At 48.2% G+C, this 22147-nt stretch overlaps 1 protein-coding gene across 1 annotated transcript in view; it reads left to right on the forward strand.

The window, feature by feature from the left end:
* The first annotated feature begins 695 nt into the window (after window positions 1-695).
* CLDN1 (claudin 1) overlaps window positions 696-22147 on the forward strand; it is a 32282-nt gene continuing 10830 nt past the window's right edge. Inside the window, exon 1 of the mRNA XM_063131409.1 lies at window positions 696-1107. Coding sequence (XP_062987479.1) covers window positions 885-1107 — 223 coding nt within the window. The 5' untranslated portion in view covers window positions 696-884. The remainder of the gene's footprint in view (window positions 1108-22147) is intronic.

The raw sequence follows: 22147 nt of genomic DNA on the forward strand, positions 1-22147 counted from the left end.
TACTGCATTTTCGTACTAATGTTGTTCTCCACCTCGATCCAAAGGGAGAGGTGGGTAAGAAATAAATACAATTATTATTATTATTATTATTATTATTATTATTATTATTATTATTATTATTCAACACTGGAAGCAGTGAGTTGATCTCTGGCATTTGCCTTGATCTGGTGAGGCTCAACTAGAGCAAAGGGAGGCAAAAGAAAAGAGAAACCTTTGTCCCTGAAGAATTTCAACATGTGTTACGTACATTAGAGCAAGAAGGTGCGTTTGATCCACTGGTTAGGACATTAGTCACGTCTCATCTTCTGCTATTGCTGTACCCGAGCACCAGCACAGGAACAGGGTGGATCCCAAAACAGATGCGTCACAAGCGAGGGAATATACATGAAGCACAAACATACCTTATAGTACGACTGACATTGACACGGGCATATGCTGAGTGTTGAAAGAGGGTCGGGGAAATCGGTGGAGAAAAGGGTCCTTTCGCCCCTGATTTTGCTTTTTAAAAGAATCGTTGCATTAGAAATAAATAAATCCCTGCGTTTAGCCCTGGGCTTTCGGTGGCAATGAACTTTCAGGAAGCACACCGAAGAGTGTGCTGACAAATTCAAGTGAAACCACCAGGGGGCTCCTCAAGGGCTCTGGTTTAAATAGGGAGCCAGAGGTGCTCTGGACGCCAGTTCTTCAGGTAGCTTTTCAGCCCAGCAACCTGCTCTGAAATCTCTTGGATTACAAAAGAAGAAGGGGACAAGGAGGCACTTCCATTGCTTTGGCAGCATCAGCGCGAGAAGGCTCCAGCGTTGATCGGCAACAGCTCCGACTCCACCACAAGCGAAGTCGCTTCTTCCAAATCTCCCAAGTGATCCAACTTTGACGAGACAAGAATGGCCAGCGGAGGTCTTCAGATGCTGGGCTTCATCCTGGCGTTAGTTGGCTGGGCGGGCATCATCGTCAGCACGGCCATGCCCCAGTGGAAAATCTCCTCTTACGCCGACTCCAACATCGTGACTGCCCAAGCCATCTACGAGGGCCTCTGGATGACCTGCGTCATGCAGAGCACAGGACAGATGCAGTGCAAAGTCTTCGACACCTTGCTCAAGTTGGAAGGTAAGCGGCAGCTTTGGCAGATGACCTTTGTGGTTGGGAGGGCCTCAAAGCCTTGACCGAAAAAAGAGAGAAGGGAACCCTTGTGCCCCACAGAGAGGGCTCTCTTGCAGGCTAACATGGATTTAGCACTTCTGAGCATCCAAAGGGCTGTACAGTATTGTGTTGGTGTGCAACAATCCCGTGAGGTAGGTCATTGTTATTCCCATTTTATAAAAGGGGGGAATGGAGCTTGGCAGATGGGGTCTCACTCCAAGCTTCCTAGGGAGTTTAAGGTGGAGGCAGGAAACGGACTCAGGGCTCCTACATTCAAGTACAACTCCGACTGCTGGATCCCACCGCAGACGACTCTTGGGAGCTAGAAAACAGTTGCAGTTCAGGTTACACTTCAAGATCCTACTAGGTCTTTATCCGTTTCTCACAAATGTGGGGCCACTGGTGACACTTTTTCTGAGTCACTTATTTCTGGTAGTAAGCTTCTAAGTTGCACAGAACTCTTCCCTCTTTAATGAGGAGTACTGTCCAATTTCAAAGAATTCTCCCTCATCATGACAGTTGGCCCAGTGCAAAAGTACACCCGGACTATTTTAGATCCTTTTGACTGGCACCTGAAGTGCCACCCACCCCCATGGCTAGGAAATGCATGCTGAATTTTTAAAAGCAGTTTTTAAAAGTAGAGGAGCTCTGCAGAAATAAAGCTAGCAAATTCTCTCTCTCTCTCTCTCTCTTGTGTAATGTGATACTCTGTAGGAAAGGTTTTCAATTTGCACTAGTTACTCGACTGTTTGACAGATGGCATGCTTTGAGGTTTAGAACCTGACAGTGTTTGAAAGTTGACATGCAATGGCATTTTAGTATCTAAGAAGACTCATAGATGACATGCAGTGGCATTTTATATTTGAGGTCATGTAACAGTTGGCAGCTCATGAAATTTCACCTGCGACGCTTCCCAGAAGCATCCTTCCTGAGGAGCCACCAAAACCTAGGAAGACGTCCCATGGGTGGTTCCCAAGGGCTCTTCCGTGCAACCTGTGGGGGTGGGGGGATCTACACTACTGCTTTTAAAGCGCTTTAAAGCACTTTGAAAACATTTGAAAACTGTATATGCAGTGTGTCTTGAGCCCCAACAGTTGTCAAAACTGTTATAAAGCGCTTTAAAGCAGTAGTGTACCTCCCCCTGCTCTTTCTGGAGGAAAGCGGCAGACCACTTAGCAAGGTAGTCGACACAATTAGCAGAGTTTGGAGTTTGGAACTTGGCAGGGATTTCATGACAGTGTTTTCATGCTGTTCTTAGATGAACAGGTCAGCTGGCTTCCTTGTTGGCACCAAGGAGAGGACAGGAGGAATTCACAAGCCCAGGTTCATGGGTGCTAGAGCTGAAATTAATGTGGAGTTTACAGAGGACCTGTGTTCACTATCATTGAATCTCCTGCCATTGCCATGCCTCTGAGTTCACGTTTGCCTCCGCCTGCATGCAGTAAGCAGCATCTGCAGATGGAACGAGTTATGCACGACCACAGCTGAGGTTGTGGGCATCACTGCAGTCATGTGCAACTGCGTACATCTGTACATTTTCAAGCTAGGGATGTGAGAATCAGCAAAACAGGAGTGGGTTTAGGTTTTCCAACTTCCACCTTGAAGCTCATTCTGACTGGTATCCAGAAGCTTTGCTTTTTGAGCATGAAAATCTGTGCATGTTTTCATGTGCATTTGCCACCATGTACATATCTATTGTGCACGTTTTTAAAACGTACACATTAAAGCATGTTTACGAGTGTTTTGCAAACGTACACATTTTTCAAATGCTTTTCCTTGGTTCTGTGAATTGTGGCAAAGTATGGATTTTAACCACAGATTGCGTTTGGATCCGGGAGATGCGAACTCTATAAACTCTGGTCAAAAGCAAATGGAAACGAATTTCTTATGCATTCCTATAGCCCACCTCTCCTTTCCCCATGTGAATGGGGGTCATCACAACCCGAGGGAGTGTTCATGCACCCGACATGGGACACCACACATGTTGATGGCCTTCCCGTGGCCACGTTTGACATGTCCCAGGGTCATTTCAATGTTCAGAGGCATTAGTTGTTAGGAAGCTGATCCTTAACTGTGCCATAGAATCATAGAATCACAGACTAGCAGAGTTGGAAGGGGCCTACAAGGCCGTCGAGTCCAACCCCCTGCTCAATGCAGGAATCCACCTTAAAGCATCCCTGGCAGATGGCTGTCCAGCTGCCTCTTGAAGGCCTCTAGGGTGGGAGAAGAGCCCACAACCTCCCTAGGTAACTGATTCCATTTTTGCTCCCACTTAGTGCTTTAAAAAATATAGGAAGAGGTGCTGGGGCTTAAGCTTGCCCAGATGCCATACCCTTGAACGTTGACACCCTTCCCTTTGATCTTAGATTACCATGAGGTTGATTGTGCTTACTCAGGGGTGATCGAAAGGCACCCTGCACCTGCTCAGAAGCTCACTTTCACCTCTGTTGTTCTCTCTTAGAGATTTGGTATAGAAAAACAAGTTCTGGGGCTGAGCTCTAATTAAGCTGTGTTCCCAGTGGAGTCAAACTGCTCAGCTATTCTGAGGGCGTCAGGAAGTATATCTGTCCCAGGGTTCTTGTCTTAGATGGTGCCACCATCTGATTAGGGACCTTGTCTCGCTCAGCAAATCTCCTACAGTTTCCTGCTGAGCTCTGTCTGAACCAGTAAACCACTAGGGGCAACTAAGTGGTTGACAAATGGATTGTGGCATAAGCTTTTGCCAGAAAGAACTCACTTTATGAATGCACCTCATGACATGGCGTCAGGCCCACAAAAACCTCTGGCATCAAAACAAGTCTTTCAGGGGCCAAAGACGGGGTGTGTTGTGCCTGCTGTTTCCCTTCTGGAATTTGGCACATAAAGGCCGCTGGCTTTCTGGACCACGAGATCCCTTTGCATGCTATCTCGGTGGTGTTTGCCAGCAGAGACCCGGTTCAGCATTGGCAGGTGTGCTCTGAAGGAAGCCATGACCAAAGTCGGAACGGCTTATGAGTCTGAACAACAAATGTACCAACATAGCCTACCCAAAACTTCTAAAAGACAGGCAACATGGCACTTTAAACCTGCTTTTTAATCTGAGGTCACAATGGTGCTACTTGGCAGTGAGGAAGCGTACTCTGTACATGGTCAGGGGCAGGCTTTTCTTTGATGATTACTTCACATGCCCCTGGAAACAGATTCTGGGCTTGAGCTACACCCCCAGATTAAATACCCCAGTTCCTTGTGCCTATGAAACCCTGGCTAGATAGCAACCAACGCTTAACAGCCTTTCTGTTCTTCTGAGGAGACTTCTACATTGTGCTTGTTAAAAAATCCACTCCCTGACACCAGCGTAGCATTCTGGGCCTCTCGGGGAAATAATCATTTGCTACTATTATTAATACGACGCAGGATTTATCTGCCTCGTCAAGTCACCAGCTCTGCGCCTGGGTGTTTCCACCAAACATCCCAGCACTTCCAGATTCGTTCTCAGGACGAACCTGTCCCCATGCTGGGGCCACACCCTGGTGATGCAAACACACCCTGCCAGGCCCTGTTTTTGAGGGAGAGTCTAAATCCTGTCCCTGGTAGGACTATTCTCTGTTGTGCTTCCATAGTTACCTTTAGGGAGATGAGAGGCAGGCTGGCTGGCCCAATGGTTAGAGTGCTGGACCGGGGACTTGGGAAAGCCAGGTTCTAGTCTCCACTCAGCCATGAAGCTCACTGGGTGACGTTGGGCCAGTCATTGACTCTCCACCTACCCTACCTCACAGGGTTGTTGTGAGGATAAAATGGAAAGGAGGAGAGCCATGTAAGTTGCCTTGGGCTCCTTGCAGGAGGAGGAAAAAGAGGTTATAAATGTAATAATAAATAAATAAATTGCTATGGAGGCTTTTAAAACATATTGTTAGCATTCACAGAGTTGCCCTAATGTTCTTCATGTTTCAGGACTTGATCCTTTATCTCTAGAAATTGTATCCCTGAGTAATAATGCTTAACATTTGTAGTGCTGTCAAGCGTTTGAAGCAGAGGCGCGTTGTACCAAATCTGGTTCCTCTGGGGTCACAAAACCTGGCTCTCTGGGTTCCCCAGAGGGCCACGCCCAGTTTCCCTGGCCCCACCCCTTCCCCAGCTGCCTATCATAGGGTGTCCCTATGAAAAGGAGGACAGGGCTCCTGTATCTTTAACAGTTGCATAGAGAAGGGAATTTCAGCAGGTGTCATTTGTATATATGGAGAACCTGGTGAAATTCCCTCTTCATCACAACAGTTAAAGGTGCAGGAGCTATACTAGAGTGACCAGATTTAAAAGAGGGCAGGGCTCCTGCAGCTTTAACTGTTGTGATGAAGAGGGGATTTCACCAGGTTCCCCATATATACAAATGACACCTGCTGAAACTCCCTTCTCTATGCAACTGTTAAAGGTACAGGAGCCCTGTCCTCCTTTTCATAGGGTCACCCTACCTATCATTTTCTGCCCCCACCCCACCTGTAAAAGGTTAAAATGCCTCTTTGAAGTCATACTCACTTGCAGGAAGAGCTTGAAGTTAAAATATGCTGGTGGGTTTTCTGTTTGCTTTTGTATTTTGCCCCTGCCCCCTTTTGCCTTCAACCCCGCCCAACTCTGGAATGTGCCCCCCCTCACCGAGAGCTCCAAAATGGGACTCGGTCCTTGGGCTGCAAGAGGTTTGGCACCCCTGGTTTAAATCACTCAGCCTGCGATATCTAGTTGTAGGCCTTACAACAACCCTGTGAGTCAGAATTATTGTCCCCCATGTTGTAGCTGTGTGTGAGTGAGCGAGCGAGCGTGGCCTGCGGAAGGCCAATTAATCTGTTTGTGGCAGAGGTGACTTCCAGGTGTGTAGCTCAGTCTCTGTGGACAGTCCTCTGCATCTTGACTTTAGACAGGGTTGTGATGTGTAAAGGCTCCTCAGCTAGATTTAGAACGTTTGGGGGAAAGAGTGTCTGTGGTCCTCAATTCCAGCCGTATTACTGATGGCGCTGCGTGCATGTGTTTGTAATTCTCAGAACCAGCCCTGGTTGAGAGCCGCTTGGAAATTCATGCCCTTGTCTCGCTGCCAAAACAGCCATCCCTGGAAACAAACTTTTGCCCATGTGCGTCCAAAGCAGCCTGGCATGTGCTGCAGTACATTAAGCAATATTTACTGTTGGGAGGGGGCAATTTGCACAAATTTGCACTTGCACAAGTGTGCATTAGCACTAATGCAGACTTGTGCTAATGTGCACCTGCACAAGGGGAATGAAATTCTCGTACATCCTTAAAAAAAATGGTTCCGTCCATGAGTAGGTGATGGAATAAAAGGCGACTGACGATTTGTGAAAGACAGATGGATTTAACAAAGTCCGTACATCCGTGGTCCAAACACGTCTGGAACGTGTCAGTTTAGGGTAGGCTGGCATCAGACTTTTACAGGGACACGAGGAAGTCCCTATTCCCATTTGTGACATCTTGGAGGGTATCATGATGGATGCTTCCTATTAGTATTAGGACGACACTATCACAGTTGACTCTGCACTAGCATCATTCCAGGACATTCTGGGGAATTAAAAAATGGCAAACTGCAGCAGAAAGCTGCATAGGGAGCACCACAGGGTTTGGATTCCACCCCCTGCCCTCAAAATTGGCCCCCACCCACCTGAAAAATACATAAAATGGGGAGATGGGTTTGTCCCCTACCTCTACTGAACTGTTCCCTAAAACACTATTATTATTATTTATTTATATAGCACCATCAATGTACATTGTACTAAATTCAGGATGAATGTTTTGTTGAAAGCTCCTTCATGAGACCTTGAGAAAAAAAACCCACATCATCAGGGCACATTGATCAAGGCAGGCGCTCACCCATCACCCTGATCATTTGGTGTTAATTAATAGGGAACACCTGCCGACCAGGCCCTGATTCTGTACTTGCAGTCATACGTTCAAATCAACATCCCCCCAGTCCTTTCATCAGCAATGGTACCTACATGGCCATCCTTTAAGCCTTGTCAGAAGTGGTTAAAGAAGGGGTAACTAGTCCACAGATTAAATCTTAGAATTATTGAATAGTACAGTTGGAAGGGGCCTTTAAGGCCATTGAGTCCAAACCCCTGCTCAATTTGGGGTGGGCACCAGAAGATTCTACCAAAGCGGGCCGTGCCATCTGTGGTGGTTGTGCACCATCTCTGAGCATTCAAGACATGCTGGGGCTACATCATCGTCCCAATGGCATGTGCTCAATGAGATAACGTGTCTCAGCCCAGAAGGCAAAGAAAAGTTTTGGATTCCAAGGGAGCAGCGTGATGTGGAATGAAGCCCTGAGATTATTCAATGCAAGCTCTGTAGCATCCTCATCAACAATCTTTGGCGAAGAAGGAAACTTTGGCTTCTGCACGCTGGAACTGCAAAATGACAGTTATTCCATAGTATTAATGCTTATTACAATCTGCTTCTTTTAATTTATGGGAAATTTGCAGATACTGTGGAATCTCTATTTATTTTTTTCTCCCTGTGAGATATGGAGGATCGCCTTAGTCATGCAGTGGCCACAATTCAGCACTTTTATACATGCTGAAGCCCAGCTGAATGGAAGGAATCATAGCCAAGGGATGAGGAGGTGGGACCGCCTGAAGCCAAGGTGTCTTTTCTGGAGGAACGGATGGTGACACCCGGGGCATTACTGAGTCCTCTAGGCTCACGTGCAGTATCAGTCCAAGCTAACAGGGAAAGGAGAACAGAGAAGGGTGCTGAGGCATGAGGCCACATCAAGAGATGCTCCTTGAGATTCTCATGCTCAGTCTCCCCACCACCACACACACACGCGATGAGCGCTGACACTTGCTATTGCCAAGAGTTATAAATCAAGCCAGACTGGGCTGTCTGAAGGGGTGCAAGGAGAAATGGACTCCATAGATTACTCTGACTAGGATACTGCTAGCTGATTAGTATTAGGGGTGTGCACGGACCCCCCGCTCCGTCCCACGGGCCAATCCGAAAATTTCGGGTCGGCCCGCTCTGCTCCGCCCATACTTCGCTCCTCTTCGCCGCAGAGCTCCGGCTCCGAATTGGAGCTCCGCAGTGGAGGGGAGTGGCGCCAGGTAAGGCCGGGAGAGGAGGGCGGGAGGTTTACTGGGCCCTGCCACCATTGCCACCTGTGCAGCAATGGCGGCAGAGCCCGGTAAGGGACCAAGGGGGAGGGGGGGCCTTACCTGCCTCCGTCCACGGTCCGTCGGCGTCTTCAATTGAGCCTGTGGTTCAACCAGGAAGTCTGGGCCGCAAGCGGCCCAGACTTCCTGGTTCAACCGCGGGCTCAATTGAAGACGCCGACGGACCGCAGACGGAGGCAGGTAAGGGAGAGGAGGGCGGGGGGAGGGGTTACCGGGCCCTGCTGCTGTCGCCGCATGGGCGACAGCGACAGCGGCAGGGCCCGGTAAACCCCACTTACCTTTCCGGCGGAGCTCCGGATCGAGGTGAAGGATCCGCCTTCACCTCGATCCTCTTCGCCACGCTCCGCTGGCCCCCCAATCCTCTTCGCCTCCACCTTAAGGGCGGGCGAAGCCCCCCGCTCTGCTTCTAATTCGCCAGTCCGATTAGAAGCGGAGCACATCCCTAATTAGTATGGAACTGGAAGGTGCGGTAAAAATGGTAGTAAAGGAATAAACAGTCAGTGAGCAAACCGGCTTGCCAAATTGGCCAGTTGCAGCTATAGAGGCTTTCAGATAACCACATCTCCACACCATGCTGAGACCTTATAATGTTATGAGGGGAGAAAAGGTCAACTGGAGGCCAGTTTTGATGACCAAAGGGATGTGCTGCGATTGCGGGTGGAGCGCTCTTCTCCAGGCTTTGCTCTGTTTGGGGGCTCACCTTGGTGGCCTGGATTGTGTGAGCTGGTTTGGAAGAGGCCGCTTGGCTGATGTCACTGTCCTGCCCTGATCCAGACCAGGATCTCAAGGAAGGCCAATAGCTAAAGCACCAAGTGAGCTACTTGCTCCCACTAAGAGTAGAATGAGGGCTTTTATACTCCCAGAGCCACAGCCAGGCTCCACCCCTTCCTTCAGTTGTGAAAGGCCTTAAAGGGGTGGGGCTTTGGCACTATTACTCCTCCTCCTCCTCCTCTTTGATAATTTCACCCAGGGGTGTTGCCTGTGTTGACGAGTCAACATGTGGATGCTATTTACCTGGCATGGAGGGGATCAGTTCCTTGTGAGGCACAGACTCAGAGGTCCATGGCTCTGGTGACCCCTAACCAATGTCCTTGGGTTGTGGCTCAGACCAGTCTGTTTTGCTGGAACCCAGGTGGATTTCTAGTACCTCTGCCTCTGATGCTATTAGTCTGGCACAGAAGGCTTTGAATTCAGTGACATATGTAGAGTGAACGGTGGCTGAAGAGCATCCCTGGGGCTGGTGAATCCGCTGGAGGAAGGTTGGGGAAGCAGCTTTCAGAGCAGCCACCTCCAACTCTCAGTCTGTGCAAGGCCTTAACTTGGCCAAAAGTGGTGTATGATCATGCAAACCACTTCTGGCCAACCAGCTCCCTCGATGGATGAAGAACCCAGAATGTACCCCAGGGCATTTTGTGCCATTACAGAAGATTCTGGGTTCATTCTAGACTCCTGCTCGGTTTGTGTTCAGTGCTGTTTAAGCTGGAAACGGCATTTGGAGATCCTTGGGCGTGCAGCTGGACAGCTCTGTATTGGGTGCAGATCACATACCATTGGCAATCCTGGAGCGTGTTGATCATGACTCTCCCTCCAAACCGCCACTGTACCGGAAAGCTTCCTCCTTCTGCAAGCATTTGGGAGCTTGCAAGATGTGCAAACGGATGGCCATGCAAGTCTCTGCTTGCTTTCTGGGGAACACCTCCTTGTGGAATGCCAAGCCTTTGATGGTTCAGCAACCAGACCCCAGGCCTGTTCCTCTCCCTACCCAGAACATCTCACGTAACTGTCCAAAGGCCTCTGCCAGCGATGGAATTCAGGGCTCAGGCTCTGCAGGTTTCTGCTTTCTGCCTTTGTAGTGGTTCTGGCCCCTGCAAGTGTGGCTAAACATCTTTGCTTGCAGGAGGGCTAGGAGGGTTCAACGCTCTCTTTTCCCCTCTGAAAACAACAGCACCAAGCAGAAACTCACCGTAGCATCTTAAAGGTGGACAGATTGATGTGCTGACTGAGGTCACAGCTAGACCTAAGGTTTATCCTGGGATCATCCAGGGTTCGCCCCTGCCTGAGCACTGGATCCCCTGTGTGTCACCTAGATGAACAGGTTTGACCCCTGCACGATCCAGGGATAAACCTTAGGTCTAGCTATGGCCTGAGAGTTCTTTCCATTCCCTCATCAAGGAGCTGTCAGGATGAGAATAGAATGAGGAGGGGGGATTGTCCTGTCCACCTTATCATAGAATCATAGAATAACAGAGTTGGAAGGGACCTGCAAGGCCATCGAGTCCAACCCCCTGCTCAGTGCAGGAATCCACCCTAAAGCATCCCTGATGAATGGTTGTCCAGCTGCCTCTTGAAGGCCTCTACTGTTGGAGAGCCCACAACCTCCCTAGGTCACTGATTCCATTGTCGTACTGTTCTAACAGTCAGGAAGTTTTTCCTGATGTCCAGCCGGACTCTGGCTTCCTTTAACTTGAGCTCGTTATTCCGTTTCCTGCACTCTGGGAGGATCGAGATTTGATCCTGGCCCTCCTCTGTGTGACAACCTTTTAAGTATTTGAAGAGTGCTATCATGTCTCCCCTCAGCCTTCTCTTCTCCAGGCTAAACATGCCCAGTTCTTTCAGTCTCTCTTCACAGGGCTTTGTTTCCAGACCCCTGGTCATCCTGGTTGCCCTCCTCTGAACACGCTCCAGCTTGTCTGCGTCCTTCTTGAATTGTGGAGCACAATTCTTGTCAGTGGCACAAGGCTCTGAGAAGGTCTCCCCCATGTCAGCTCCTTCAGAAAGGCAACCTCTTTATTTAAAACATACCCATTCATCGTAGGATTTGTTCTTTATACTGCTGGCCATCTTCTTAATGCGTGGCACCCAGAACTGGGTACAATACTGTGCATAGAGCTGGACAAGGGCAGAATCAAGCTGCACGATGACGTCTCGAGTTTCCGAGTCACAAGAAAGAATGTACTCTGCACTAGCACAGATTCATTTGGAGGTCTGTGTCCAATCCTCTCCACCGCACTTTCAGAAGGATATAAACTAATTCAAGTGGATAGCAGAGGAGGGTGACGAAGATGGTCAGCAGTATGGAAAGCAAGAGCTAGGAGGAAAAGTGGAAGGAACTGAGAATCTGTAGTCTACAAAAGAGAAGGGATGAGATATAAGACTCATTCCAATCCCTGAAGGGCCATCACACAGAAGAGGGCAAGGAGTTGTTCTCTGCTGCCCCAGAGAACAGGACCAGATCTAATGGGCTTCAGTTACAGGGTGAAAGATTTCAGTTGAACATTAGGAGTAGTGTTTGACGGTAGGAACACTTTGACAATGGAACCAAATTATGGGCAGGAGGTTCTCTTGCATACTGGAGATCTTCAAGCAGAGCCTGTACACCCGTCTGTTGGAAGATGCTCAAACACTAGATTTCTTGGGTCTAGGAGACGGACAGACCAGATGACCTAGAAGGCTGGCTGGGGTGATGGGACTTGTAGAATCATAGAATCATAGAATAGTAGAGTTGGAAGAGGCCTACAAGGCCATCGAGTCCAACCCCCTGCTCAATGCAGGAATCCACCCTAAAGCATACCTGACAGATGGTTGCCCAGCTGCCTCTTGAAGGCCTCTAGTGTGGGAGAGCCCACCACCTCCCTAGGTAACTGATTCCATTGCCGTACTGCTCTAACAGTCAGGAAGTTTTTCCTGATGTCCAGCTGGAATCTGGCTTCCTGTCACTTGAGCCCATTATTCCATGTCCTGGACTCTGGGAGGATCGAGAAGAGATCCTGGCCCTCCTCTGTGTGACAACCTTAAGAGTGCTATCATGTCTCCCCTCAATCTTCTCTTCTCCAGGCTAAACGTGCCCAGTTCTTTCAGTCTCTCTTCATAGGGCTTTGTTTCCAGACCCCTGATCATCCTGGTTGCCCTCCTCTGTAGTCCAACATGCTTGGAGGGCAGCAGGTTGGGAAAGCCTGGCTAAAAGAGCCTTTAGGTCAAAGGGAGTGTACTGCCTCCGGACATCAACTGCTGGTTCAGTAGAGCTCCTTTGTTCTATTCTTTTGGCCAAGGTTCTGTTCAGGGGCCCATGTTGGATCAAGGCAAACGTCAAAAGAGAAGGATCCTTGCTGAATATGTATCGATCTGCAGGAAGCTATGCATTTGAGCTGGAAAGTCATTCCAAGGCTGTATTGCTAAGCATACTCACTTGGAAGTATTTCATCTATGAGTGGACTAAAGACTTTTCTGCAAGCAGAGATATCTCCATGTTTTTGAGGACCCTTGGGCAAGTGTCTACCTTCTCACCACCACTGTTGCCAACTGCTCTTCCTCTTCCTCCTCCTCCTCCTCCTCCTCCTCCTCTTTTTTTATTCTTGCTACCACTTGCTTGCTTGGCAGACAGAGAGCCAGTGAGCAAATCAGCAGCGGCATCTCCTGCTCCTCCTTCTTATTCCACTGTTATTTGGGCCGGAACAAGAAGTTGGCAAACAAGCAGGTTGCCATGGTGAAGAGGAGCAGCAGCTATAGAGGTCTCTTGTCAGAGGGCACCAGACCAGGCCTAGCTTTGATACCAGCCTCACCTAGAATTTAGAGGATGCTGATTATGCATATACTGTATTGTGCTCGAGAAATAGTCTCTCTCCATGCGTTTAGGAAGGGGGTCATGAAAGACTCATCTTTTAGCTTGGCGCTTTAAATTGTTATGATGCGTCTAAAGATTGTTTTTGAAGTTTTACTGCCCCCACCCACCCCGGTTTGGCTGGTTTCAGAAAGTTGCTATAGAAATGAAACAAATGAATCATCGATGACATATTTTGGAAGATCCATTTAGATATTGCATAGGCATATATCTGGAAGCTCCATCACACCAGGGGTTAACACGCTCCCTACCGTCGCTTCTCCGCCCATGTTTTCCTTCCTCTAGTTACTTCCTCTTTCAAAAGAGGAAGTACCTCTTTTCAAAAGAGGAAGTTCAAAAGAGGAAGTACCCAAGGAGCACGAGGCCCATTGAGTCCACTGTTCTAATGGCGCTGCTTCTCCTGCACACAGCAGGAGAGAGCAGCGATTCCGAGTTTAAAAGAACATAGGACTTAAAGAGGTTTTTTGTTGTTGTTGCACAAGGAAGAGGGGCGGAAGGCGTGCGGAAGGCAGACGACGTCATGGGACGGCCCTGAGCAAACTCTGTGAGTGCTCAGTAACGAGCGTGCACTAAAACGCTTGTCGGATGGAGCTTTAAATGGATCTTCCATCTCAAGAGGAAGTCTTCTTTTGAATAGCATTGGCTGGAGAAAATATGGTGGCCAACCAACATCACTTCGTTCCCTGTTTGTGGCTCTCCAGAGGCTTCTGGTTTGCCGTTGCTCAAGACACAATGCTCAGCCTGACAGACCTTTGTCTGATCTACCAAAGCAGGCCATGTGTGCCCTTCTGTTTTTCCATCTGGATTGGGCTCAGGCACATTCCATGTTTTCTTGGCATTAAGCAAGACTCTGTATTATTGTGCCTCGAAAACACAGAAGAACTAATCCAGGATGGGGGGTGCGCACTTTTTATTTATTTTTTATTATTGTTATTTTTTGCAAAAGCTGCACCCTCTGAACCATTTCCAAAAGCAGCACCATGTCAGGAGTCTTTTATAAACAGCAGTTACCATTTGCACAGGAATTTGCCTTCCATTAAAGGGAGGAGAGGAGGGAGCAACCGGAAATCAGCAGGAGAAATGCCCACTTCCAAAATAACTCCTTCGGACATTCTAAGAGCAACAGATTTGGGGCAGGACAGGGAAGACAGTGCCGAGGGAGGGCTTGAAATGTGCCAAACCTAACACTCATATCCTGTATTTTAAAACCCATCTCAACCCAGTGTTGTGCGTGTGCGGGGGGGAATGCAGACCTCTGTTTCTAAGGAAATGTAAGATAGAATTATTGGCTGGAGAAACATTTCCCCCGAGATTTGTTGCAACACTAGTCACATTGTCCCTAGGGCAATGAAACGTCTCACTCAGCCTTCCCCAGCCAGGTGTTCTTCACATGTGTCGGACTACAATGTTGGTTGGGGATTGTGAAATTTGTAGTCCAACACAGCTGGAGGGTGCCCGGTGGGGAGAGACTGAGCTAGCTGTCTTTAGACATTCAATGGACTCATGGAACCAGGGGAGAGGGCTAGCAGGCTACGGATATATGTGTGTAGGGAATACTCCAGACCTTCAACATGAATGTGCACAGGGCGTTGGTGTGAACTGCTGCCACAATCACCACCCCTCCTGCTATGCGTCTTCACTGAACATCTCTGAGGGGTTTCACAGAACAAGCTGAATGTGGTGAGATTTCTCTCCAAGGATCCATGTTGGTTAGCGCTGCATCTGAGGAAGGGCCAACCTAGGGCTGTGTGGCCATTTGTCCTCTTTCACAGAGGGCAGTCCTCCGTTTGAAGGCCTGTCCAGCTCAATTCTGTTGTAAAGAGAATGAACCATAAGAGTTAGCCCATGGACAGCAGACTGGAGTATTGCATCCAGTTCTGGGCTCCACAATTCAAGAAGGACGCAGACAAGCTGGAGCGTGTTCAGAGGAGGGCAACCAGGATGACCAGGGGTCTGGAAACAAATCCCTATGAGGAGAGACTGAAAGAACTGGGCATGTTTAGCCTGGAGAAGAGAAGATTCAGGGGAGACATGACAGCACTCTTCAAACACTTAAAAGGTTGTCACACAGAGGAGGGCCAAGATCTCTTCTCGATCCTCCCAGAGTGCAGGACACGGAATAACGGGCTCAAGTTAAAGGAAGCCAGATTCCAGCTGGACTTCAGGAAAAACTTCCTGACTTTTAGAGCAGTACAACACTGGAATCAGTTACCTAGGGAGGTCGTGGGCTCTCCCACACTAGAGGCATCCAAGAGGAAGCTGGACAACCATCTGTCAGGGATGCTTTAGGGTGGATTCCTGCATTGAGCAGGGGGTTGGACTCGATGGCCTTGTAGGCCCCTTCCAACTCTGCTATTCTATGATTCTAAGATTCTGAGCAAGGGTTTGGATTCGATGGCCTTATAAGCCCCTTCCAACTCTACTATTGTATGATTCTATGAGCAAGGCACATGGGTTGCCTGGCCACAGTCTTCTCCACTAGGGTGAGATGGGCTGTATTTCTATTATTCTCCCTAAATGCATATCTCTTAGTGTGGCCATCTTTTACAGAGGACAGTCCTGTATTTGAAGGGCTACCTGACGACAGTCCCATATGGTGAAGGTGTGCTCTGTTTGTCCAGTCCAAGTTTGGTGTATAGATGAAGAATAATAGGAAGGAAGAATAATAAGAAGGAAGAGCTAAAGGGCCTTGAAGTTGCACCTGGATAGCAGACTGAGCAGGGTCTCCTGGTCACAGTCTTCCACACTTCCACAGTTACATGATGCAGCCGCAGCTTCACAGCCATGGCAGGGCTTTCCCCTGAAGCTGCTCATTGAAAAAGTCAGGGATTTATCCTGACTTTTTTATTGGAAGTGAGGTCAGTATGGCTCTTCCGCCATCTGACATCATTCTGGGGCCAATCCGGGGACGGGGTAGTCTTGGTGGAAGGCGACTTGGTGGTACCCTTGAAGGAAACCATAAAGGGCTTCCAACAGATCCTTATACGAGAGTATAAACACCTTCCAGAGCAGGCTTTCTACATGGTCGGGCCCATTGAGGAGGCATCTCTGGTACCTGGATGGCCTCTGGAAACCCCACACTCCCTCCTCAGTGTTGGGATTCCCCAATACCACCGTTGCTGAGTAAAACTGGGGTGGGTGGGTTTGGAGGGAGGTGGTGCTAACTCAGCACTGTGAAGACAAGGCCCAGCTCCCGGAGAACTGTAGGCCTCAAAAGTACCAGCAGAAATGATGTTAATCTACCTCACAGTCCCACTAAAGGCTTCCCAGGTGATCTTCTGCTTCCACTACTCAACATCTCTTGATCTCCATCCATGCAATCTTTCACATGCTGCCTCAAAGTGGTTCACACGAGGAGCAACTTCACTGCTTGGTTCAATGAAATGTATAAAGTGGTTCAGAGAACCATAATAATCATAGAGCTGAGCTAGAAGGGGTCAACAGGTCAGCTAGTAACTAATCTGAGATGGTCTCCAAACACATCATCACATACACCCACACACCAAGTTCAATCCTCTTTTGCTGCTGTTTCTCACATGGTGTATTGCAAGAAGACCATGTATGGCCCTCCAGATGTTTTTGGACTGCAGTTCCTATCAAGCCCTAGCTAGCATAGTCAATGGTTTATTGCCTGCAAGATTTGTTTGGCCTTAATGATGCAGGCAGGCAGAGAGATGTCCAGTGCTCTCACCCTCACTTGATCCCTCTGACTTACCCCTGTGTATCTGTGGTTGCGTATTCTCACTATAATCCTGACCCACACATGCGTGGTTTGAGCTCCTGAGTAGGGATGTATGAGAATTTCATTTTTGGTCACCAAATACGCGAGCATGCCTTGTTCGAAGCCCTGGATGTAAGCAGGAGCAGGTGTCTGCCGAAAATGTTTGCAAATTGCCAGACATGTGTCCGCTTCCAATTTGCACACCTTTCCCAGTTTGCTATTTTGTACATTTTCCCTTTCTCTGGACAACATCTCCAGATCGTGGTTGTTCATGACCCGGAGAACATGATCCTTGCCATTGGGATCTGCCATTAATTCCCCAAGCCATGTCCTCTGCCAAAGTGTAGCAATTATATAGCTTTCAGGTGGATTCCTGCACTGAGCAGGGGGTTGGACTCGATGGCCTTGTAGGCCCCTTCCAACTCTGCTGTTCTATGATTCTATGATTCTATGTGGGTGGTATTGTTTTGCACATCTGGATGGGAAGTAGGAACTCAGGAGGCCCATTCTCAGCCACGCTGCAGACTAGCAGCATGTGTGGTCATAGGGCAGTGGGAGTCTCATTTCTGGTTCTCTGGATGGTTGATGATCCTTGTTTACCCAAGTCGGAAGGGGTGTTAGAGGAAGTTATCCATTTGGCTCAAGATTTGCTCATGCAAATGACCCGTTCATTTGATAAGTAGTAGGTTTGGCCTGAAATCATTTCAAAAAAAGAAAAGAAAAAGGAGTCTCACCTACAAACACCTTTTCCCCCTCCCTGTAATTCATTTCCTGTGTAGAGTTTAAAGTATTTTTAAAATTTATTGAAAAGTGGCGGTTCTGGTTTGTCCTGGGCTTGGTTTGCATTTTTGTTTGTTTGTTTTATGATGAGTCACAGAATCATAGAATCATAGAATAGCAAAGTTGGAAGGGGCCTACAAGGCCATCGAGTCCAACCCCCTGCTCAATGCAGGGATCCACCCTAAAGCATCCCTGACAGATGCTTGTCCAGCTGCCTCTAGTGTGGGAGAGCCCACGACCTCCCTAGGTAACTGATTCCATTGTCATACTGCTCTAACAGTCAGGAAGTTTTTCCTGATGTCCAGCTGGAATCTGGCTTCCTTTAACTTGAGCCCGTTATTCCGTGTCCTGCACTCTGGGAGGATCGAGAAGAGATCCTGGCCCTCCTCTGTGTGACAAACTTAATTTCAAAGATAAGAAACCAGCTTGCATTATGGGCAGGTGGCACTGGGAGGGAAATGCAAAAAAATAGTGAAGCTTCAAGTCATGTTTTAACTCCACACTGGGCAATAAGTTGGCGTGTAGAGCCCAGCTGGCTCCAAATCTCTGTGGGCCCAGGTGTCACCACTGCCTGAAGGGACAGCTGAGGGAGCCCGCTTTGTAGCTGTAGCTGGTTTTCTCAAAAAACTCCACAGAGACCAGTAACACCATAAACCCAATGGCAAGGCTCTCTCATCTGGAAAGCACAAACTAGAAACCTAGATTGTGTCTGGATGCCTCCAAGACAGCTTCTTCTCATGATAGATCACAAGTTGAAAATGAGCCAACAGTGCGATATGGCTGCAAGAAAGGCAAATGCTATTTTGGGCTGCATTAATAGAAGTATAGCTTCCAAATCACGTGAGGTACTGGTTCCTCTCTATTCGGCCCTGGTTAGGTCTCATCTAGAGTATTGCATCCAGTTCTGGGCTCTACAATTCAAGAAGGACATAGACAAGCTGGAGCGTGTTCAGAGGAGGGAAACCAGGATGATCAGGGGTCTGGAAACAAAGCCCTCTGAAAAGAGACTGAAAGAACTGGGCATGTTTAGCCTGGAGAAGAGAAGATGGAGGGGAGACATGAGAGCACTCTTCAAATACTTAAAAGGTTGTCACACAGAGGAGGGCCAGGATCTCTTCTCGATCCTCCCAGAGTGCAGGACACGGAATAACGGTCTCAAGTTAAAGGACGTCAGATTCCGGCTGGACATCAGGAAAAACTTCCTGACTGTTAGAGCAGTACAACAATGAAATCAGTTACCTAGGGAGGTTGTGGGCTCTCCCACACTAGAGGCCTTCAAGAGGCAGCTGGACAACCATCTGTCAGGGATGCTTTAGGGTGGATTCCTGCATTGAGCAGGGGGTTGGACTCGATGGCCTTGTAGGCCCCTTCCAACTCTGCTACTCTATGATTCTATGATTTCCTTTCCAGCCAGCAGCAGCTTCTGCCTCACAGCAAATGGCCTCCATCCTCCATCCTCCATCCCCGCCGCTTGCCTTCTTGAGCTGCAAGGTGCACGTCGCTGCAGCCGCTCTGGACAGCAGGGTAGCGACCATCATCTGGGAGAGATGCCAGGTCCCCATTGGGCCCCTGACAGCTGCCTCCCATTCCATCTCCTGGCTAGATAGTTGGTATCGCAGCTCTGTCCTGGATGGTGCCATTTGTCATCCCGTTTGCTTGTTGGTTTAAAACAAAGGTGCACACCTTTTGAATGAGTTTATTGATTCATTTCATTCAAAGTAGTTTTGTCAGTAGATTAGTGAGGGGCCATGGCACAGTGGTAGAGCACATGCTTAGCATGCAGAAGGTTCCCTGGGATGCTGTTTCAGTACCCAGCATCTCCAAGTAAGCCGGCCTGAAATCCTGGAAAGCCATTCCTGCTGCCAGTCCGTGTCAACAATACTGGGCTACATGGGACCAAGCAGGATCCGATTCAGTAGAAGGCAGTTTCCAATGTTCTTAAGCACTTTGAGATTCACACAACAATTCATAGAGAATCATAGAGTAGCAGAGTTGGAAGGGGCCTACAAGGCCATCGAGTCCAACCCCCTGCTCAATGCAGGAATCCACCCTAAAGCATCCCTGACAGAGGGTTCTCCAGCTGCCTCTTGAAGGCCTCTAGGGTGGGAGAGCCCACAACCTCCCTAGGTAGGTCTGTGGAATTTCTGAATATCAAGGGAGCAGAAAGAATTGCAGTAAGGTTACGGACATTTCTGGATGCATTAGTTGGGAGAAGGGTGCCCCTTTCTGCCACAGGGAGTTCTTATTTGTTCATTCTTTGATCAGCAACTACCCACCTCGCAATGCTACATTGCACTTCATAAGAGCATAAGAAGATCCGTGCTTGATCAGACCAAGGGTCTATCTAGTCCAGCACTGTGTTCACACAGTGGCCAAGCAGCTGTTGACAAGGGACCCACAAGCAGGACACAGTGCAACAGCACCCTCTCACCCATGTCCCCACCCCAGCAACTTAGCCATCCATATCCATCAGTGTTCCCAAATTGGTCCATGTACCCACGAAAGCAAAGGTGCTTATTGGAGTCACTGTGGCCCATTCATGATTTACATGTAAAAGCAGGAGTACGTGCTCACAACCTTTGAAGACTCCTCCCAGAGTGCAGGACACGAAATAACGGGCTCTCCCACACTAGAGGCCTTCAAGAGGCAGCTGGACAACCCTCTGTCAGGGATGCTTTAGGGTGGATTCCTGCATTGAGCAGGGGGTTGGACTCGATGGCCTTGTAGGCCCCTTCCAACTCTGCTATTCTATGATTCTATGATTCTAAGAGTATATCTAATCTGTTTTAAGCAATCTTAAACTTGCATTCTTGCTTAAGAATATAGCTTTGGAATATATGCTTTGCTGGATTGGGCCATGTGATCCATCAAGTTTAGAATTCCAGCAACTAGCAGGTACTACAAGTTGATCCACCAGAAACTGGCTAGTGGTCCACCAATGGTCTGCAGTCCACCCCCTGCCTAGACCCTGGCCTCCTAGGCCACAGTGAGACTCTTGTGATTATAGTGAAAGTCCCATGGCCATTTTTCCCACTGCAATTTTCAGCTGAAGAAGATAAGAACCAAATCCATCCATGGCGCTCATGTTTGATCTGATACGGAAGGATGACAATACTGTAGGATATGAATTGTATTTCTCAATACAGGGACAGTCCAAGGCAGCAGGTATTACTCAAAGCCCCAAGAATGTCTTTAAGCAAAGAGGTGACGATGGTGTCATTTACTTCTGAGAGCCTGCACCTCACCTTTCCCCTTCTCATTTACTTCACCCGTTGATTCAGCATTCCGGAGTCAGAGGGATTTTTCTTTCTCAAGACTTTGGTGTCTGATTCAAGAGCACCCATGTCCTAACTATGTCATAATTATGTGAAAAGGGAGTTGCATTTTAACAGATACTTATCCCCAGAGTTTCTTGCAAAATGGCTAGCTATTAAAACAGGCCTTATATAAGTGAGTGGTGATTTATTGAGCTGTATACCGCTTCCTAACCCTTAGGCTCTGGGTGGGTAACCATCCTGGCATATCACAACATCACAATTCTATACATGTCTACTCATACATGTATAGTAATTCCCACTGAGTTCAATGGGGCCGCTTCCCAGGGTAGTGAGTATCAGAAGCCAGCTGTAGGCTGTGAATCATTGGACATATGCCAAGTAAATTCACTCATCATTGAAAGGTCAACTTTATAACAATCTTCTTCCCATTTTAAAGAAGGAGAAACTGAGACACAGGAAAACTCAGAACAGCTGTATAATAAATCATTCTCTTTCAGTGTTAGACCTCTGCCTGCATGTGCCTTCACACCTTTCTTTCTTTCTTTCTTTCTTTCTTTCTTTCTTTCTTTCTTTCTTCCTCCTCCTCCTCCTCCTCCTCCTCCTCCTCCTCCTCCTCCTCCTCCTTCTATACCATCCAGTAGCCAAAGCTCCCTGGGTGGTTTTCAACAACTGATAGACATCTCTGAGCCCATATTTTATTTTTCCTAGCTGTCAGATATCTTAATAACTGGGCACTATTCCCTTTTTAAAATCGTTATTTTTAAAATTGTATTTGTTTACCTTGCAAGCCACTGGACCAAAAGGCAGGGTAGAAAAGTTCTCAGTAAAACAAATAAATCAACAATGACCTACCTAAGCATTGTTATAAGGATTACAGCAAACATCATCCGAAAACATGACATAAATGCTAAGTAGTCCTACTAGCTAGGCACACCAAGGAGACACCTCCCAAAAGGTGCCATTGGTGACAGTGCCAATGAGTTCATCCCTAACTATAGCAGGAGATAGGAAACTCTTGCTCCATGGGGTGGGTGACCCAGTTTCCTGGATGCTTTGACTTGGGCTGCCATGATGAATCACCAGGCCCTGCCACAGCCCAGCGCTCAAAAATCTCCTTCCTAGGAGTGAATCAGGACCTGTACACAGATCTCAGCATTTAGTTCCCCACGCTAAGATCCTCTGAGAGGGAAAGATATAGTGGTGACTATACCTGGTGAATAAGGGTGGTGTGAACAGTCCCAGAGTTCGGATTACTCCTTAACACTAGCTGTACCCAGAGTAACAGACGCCGTTGTAGGATATCTTAAAGTTTATTAATTAAATATCATCGTGGGGGCAGGGGCTGCTTGGAGGCCACCGATACAGCGCCGTCTGGAAGAGCTGGGAGGCAGGGAGGTTGGGGGAGGGGGAGCAGGTGTCCCCCTCTCCCCGGGGTTCCTGTTAGCCTTGGGCCGCCCAC

Source organism: Elgaria multicarinata, chromosome 8 (assembly GCF_023053635.1).
Source record: "Elgaria multicarinata webbii isolate HBS135686 ecotype San Diego chromosome 8, rElgMul1.1.pri, whole genome shotgun sequence".
Classification (NCBI taxonomy): Eukaryota; Metazoa; Chordata; class Lepidosauria; order Squamata; family Anguidae; genus Elgaria; species Elgaria multicarinata.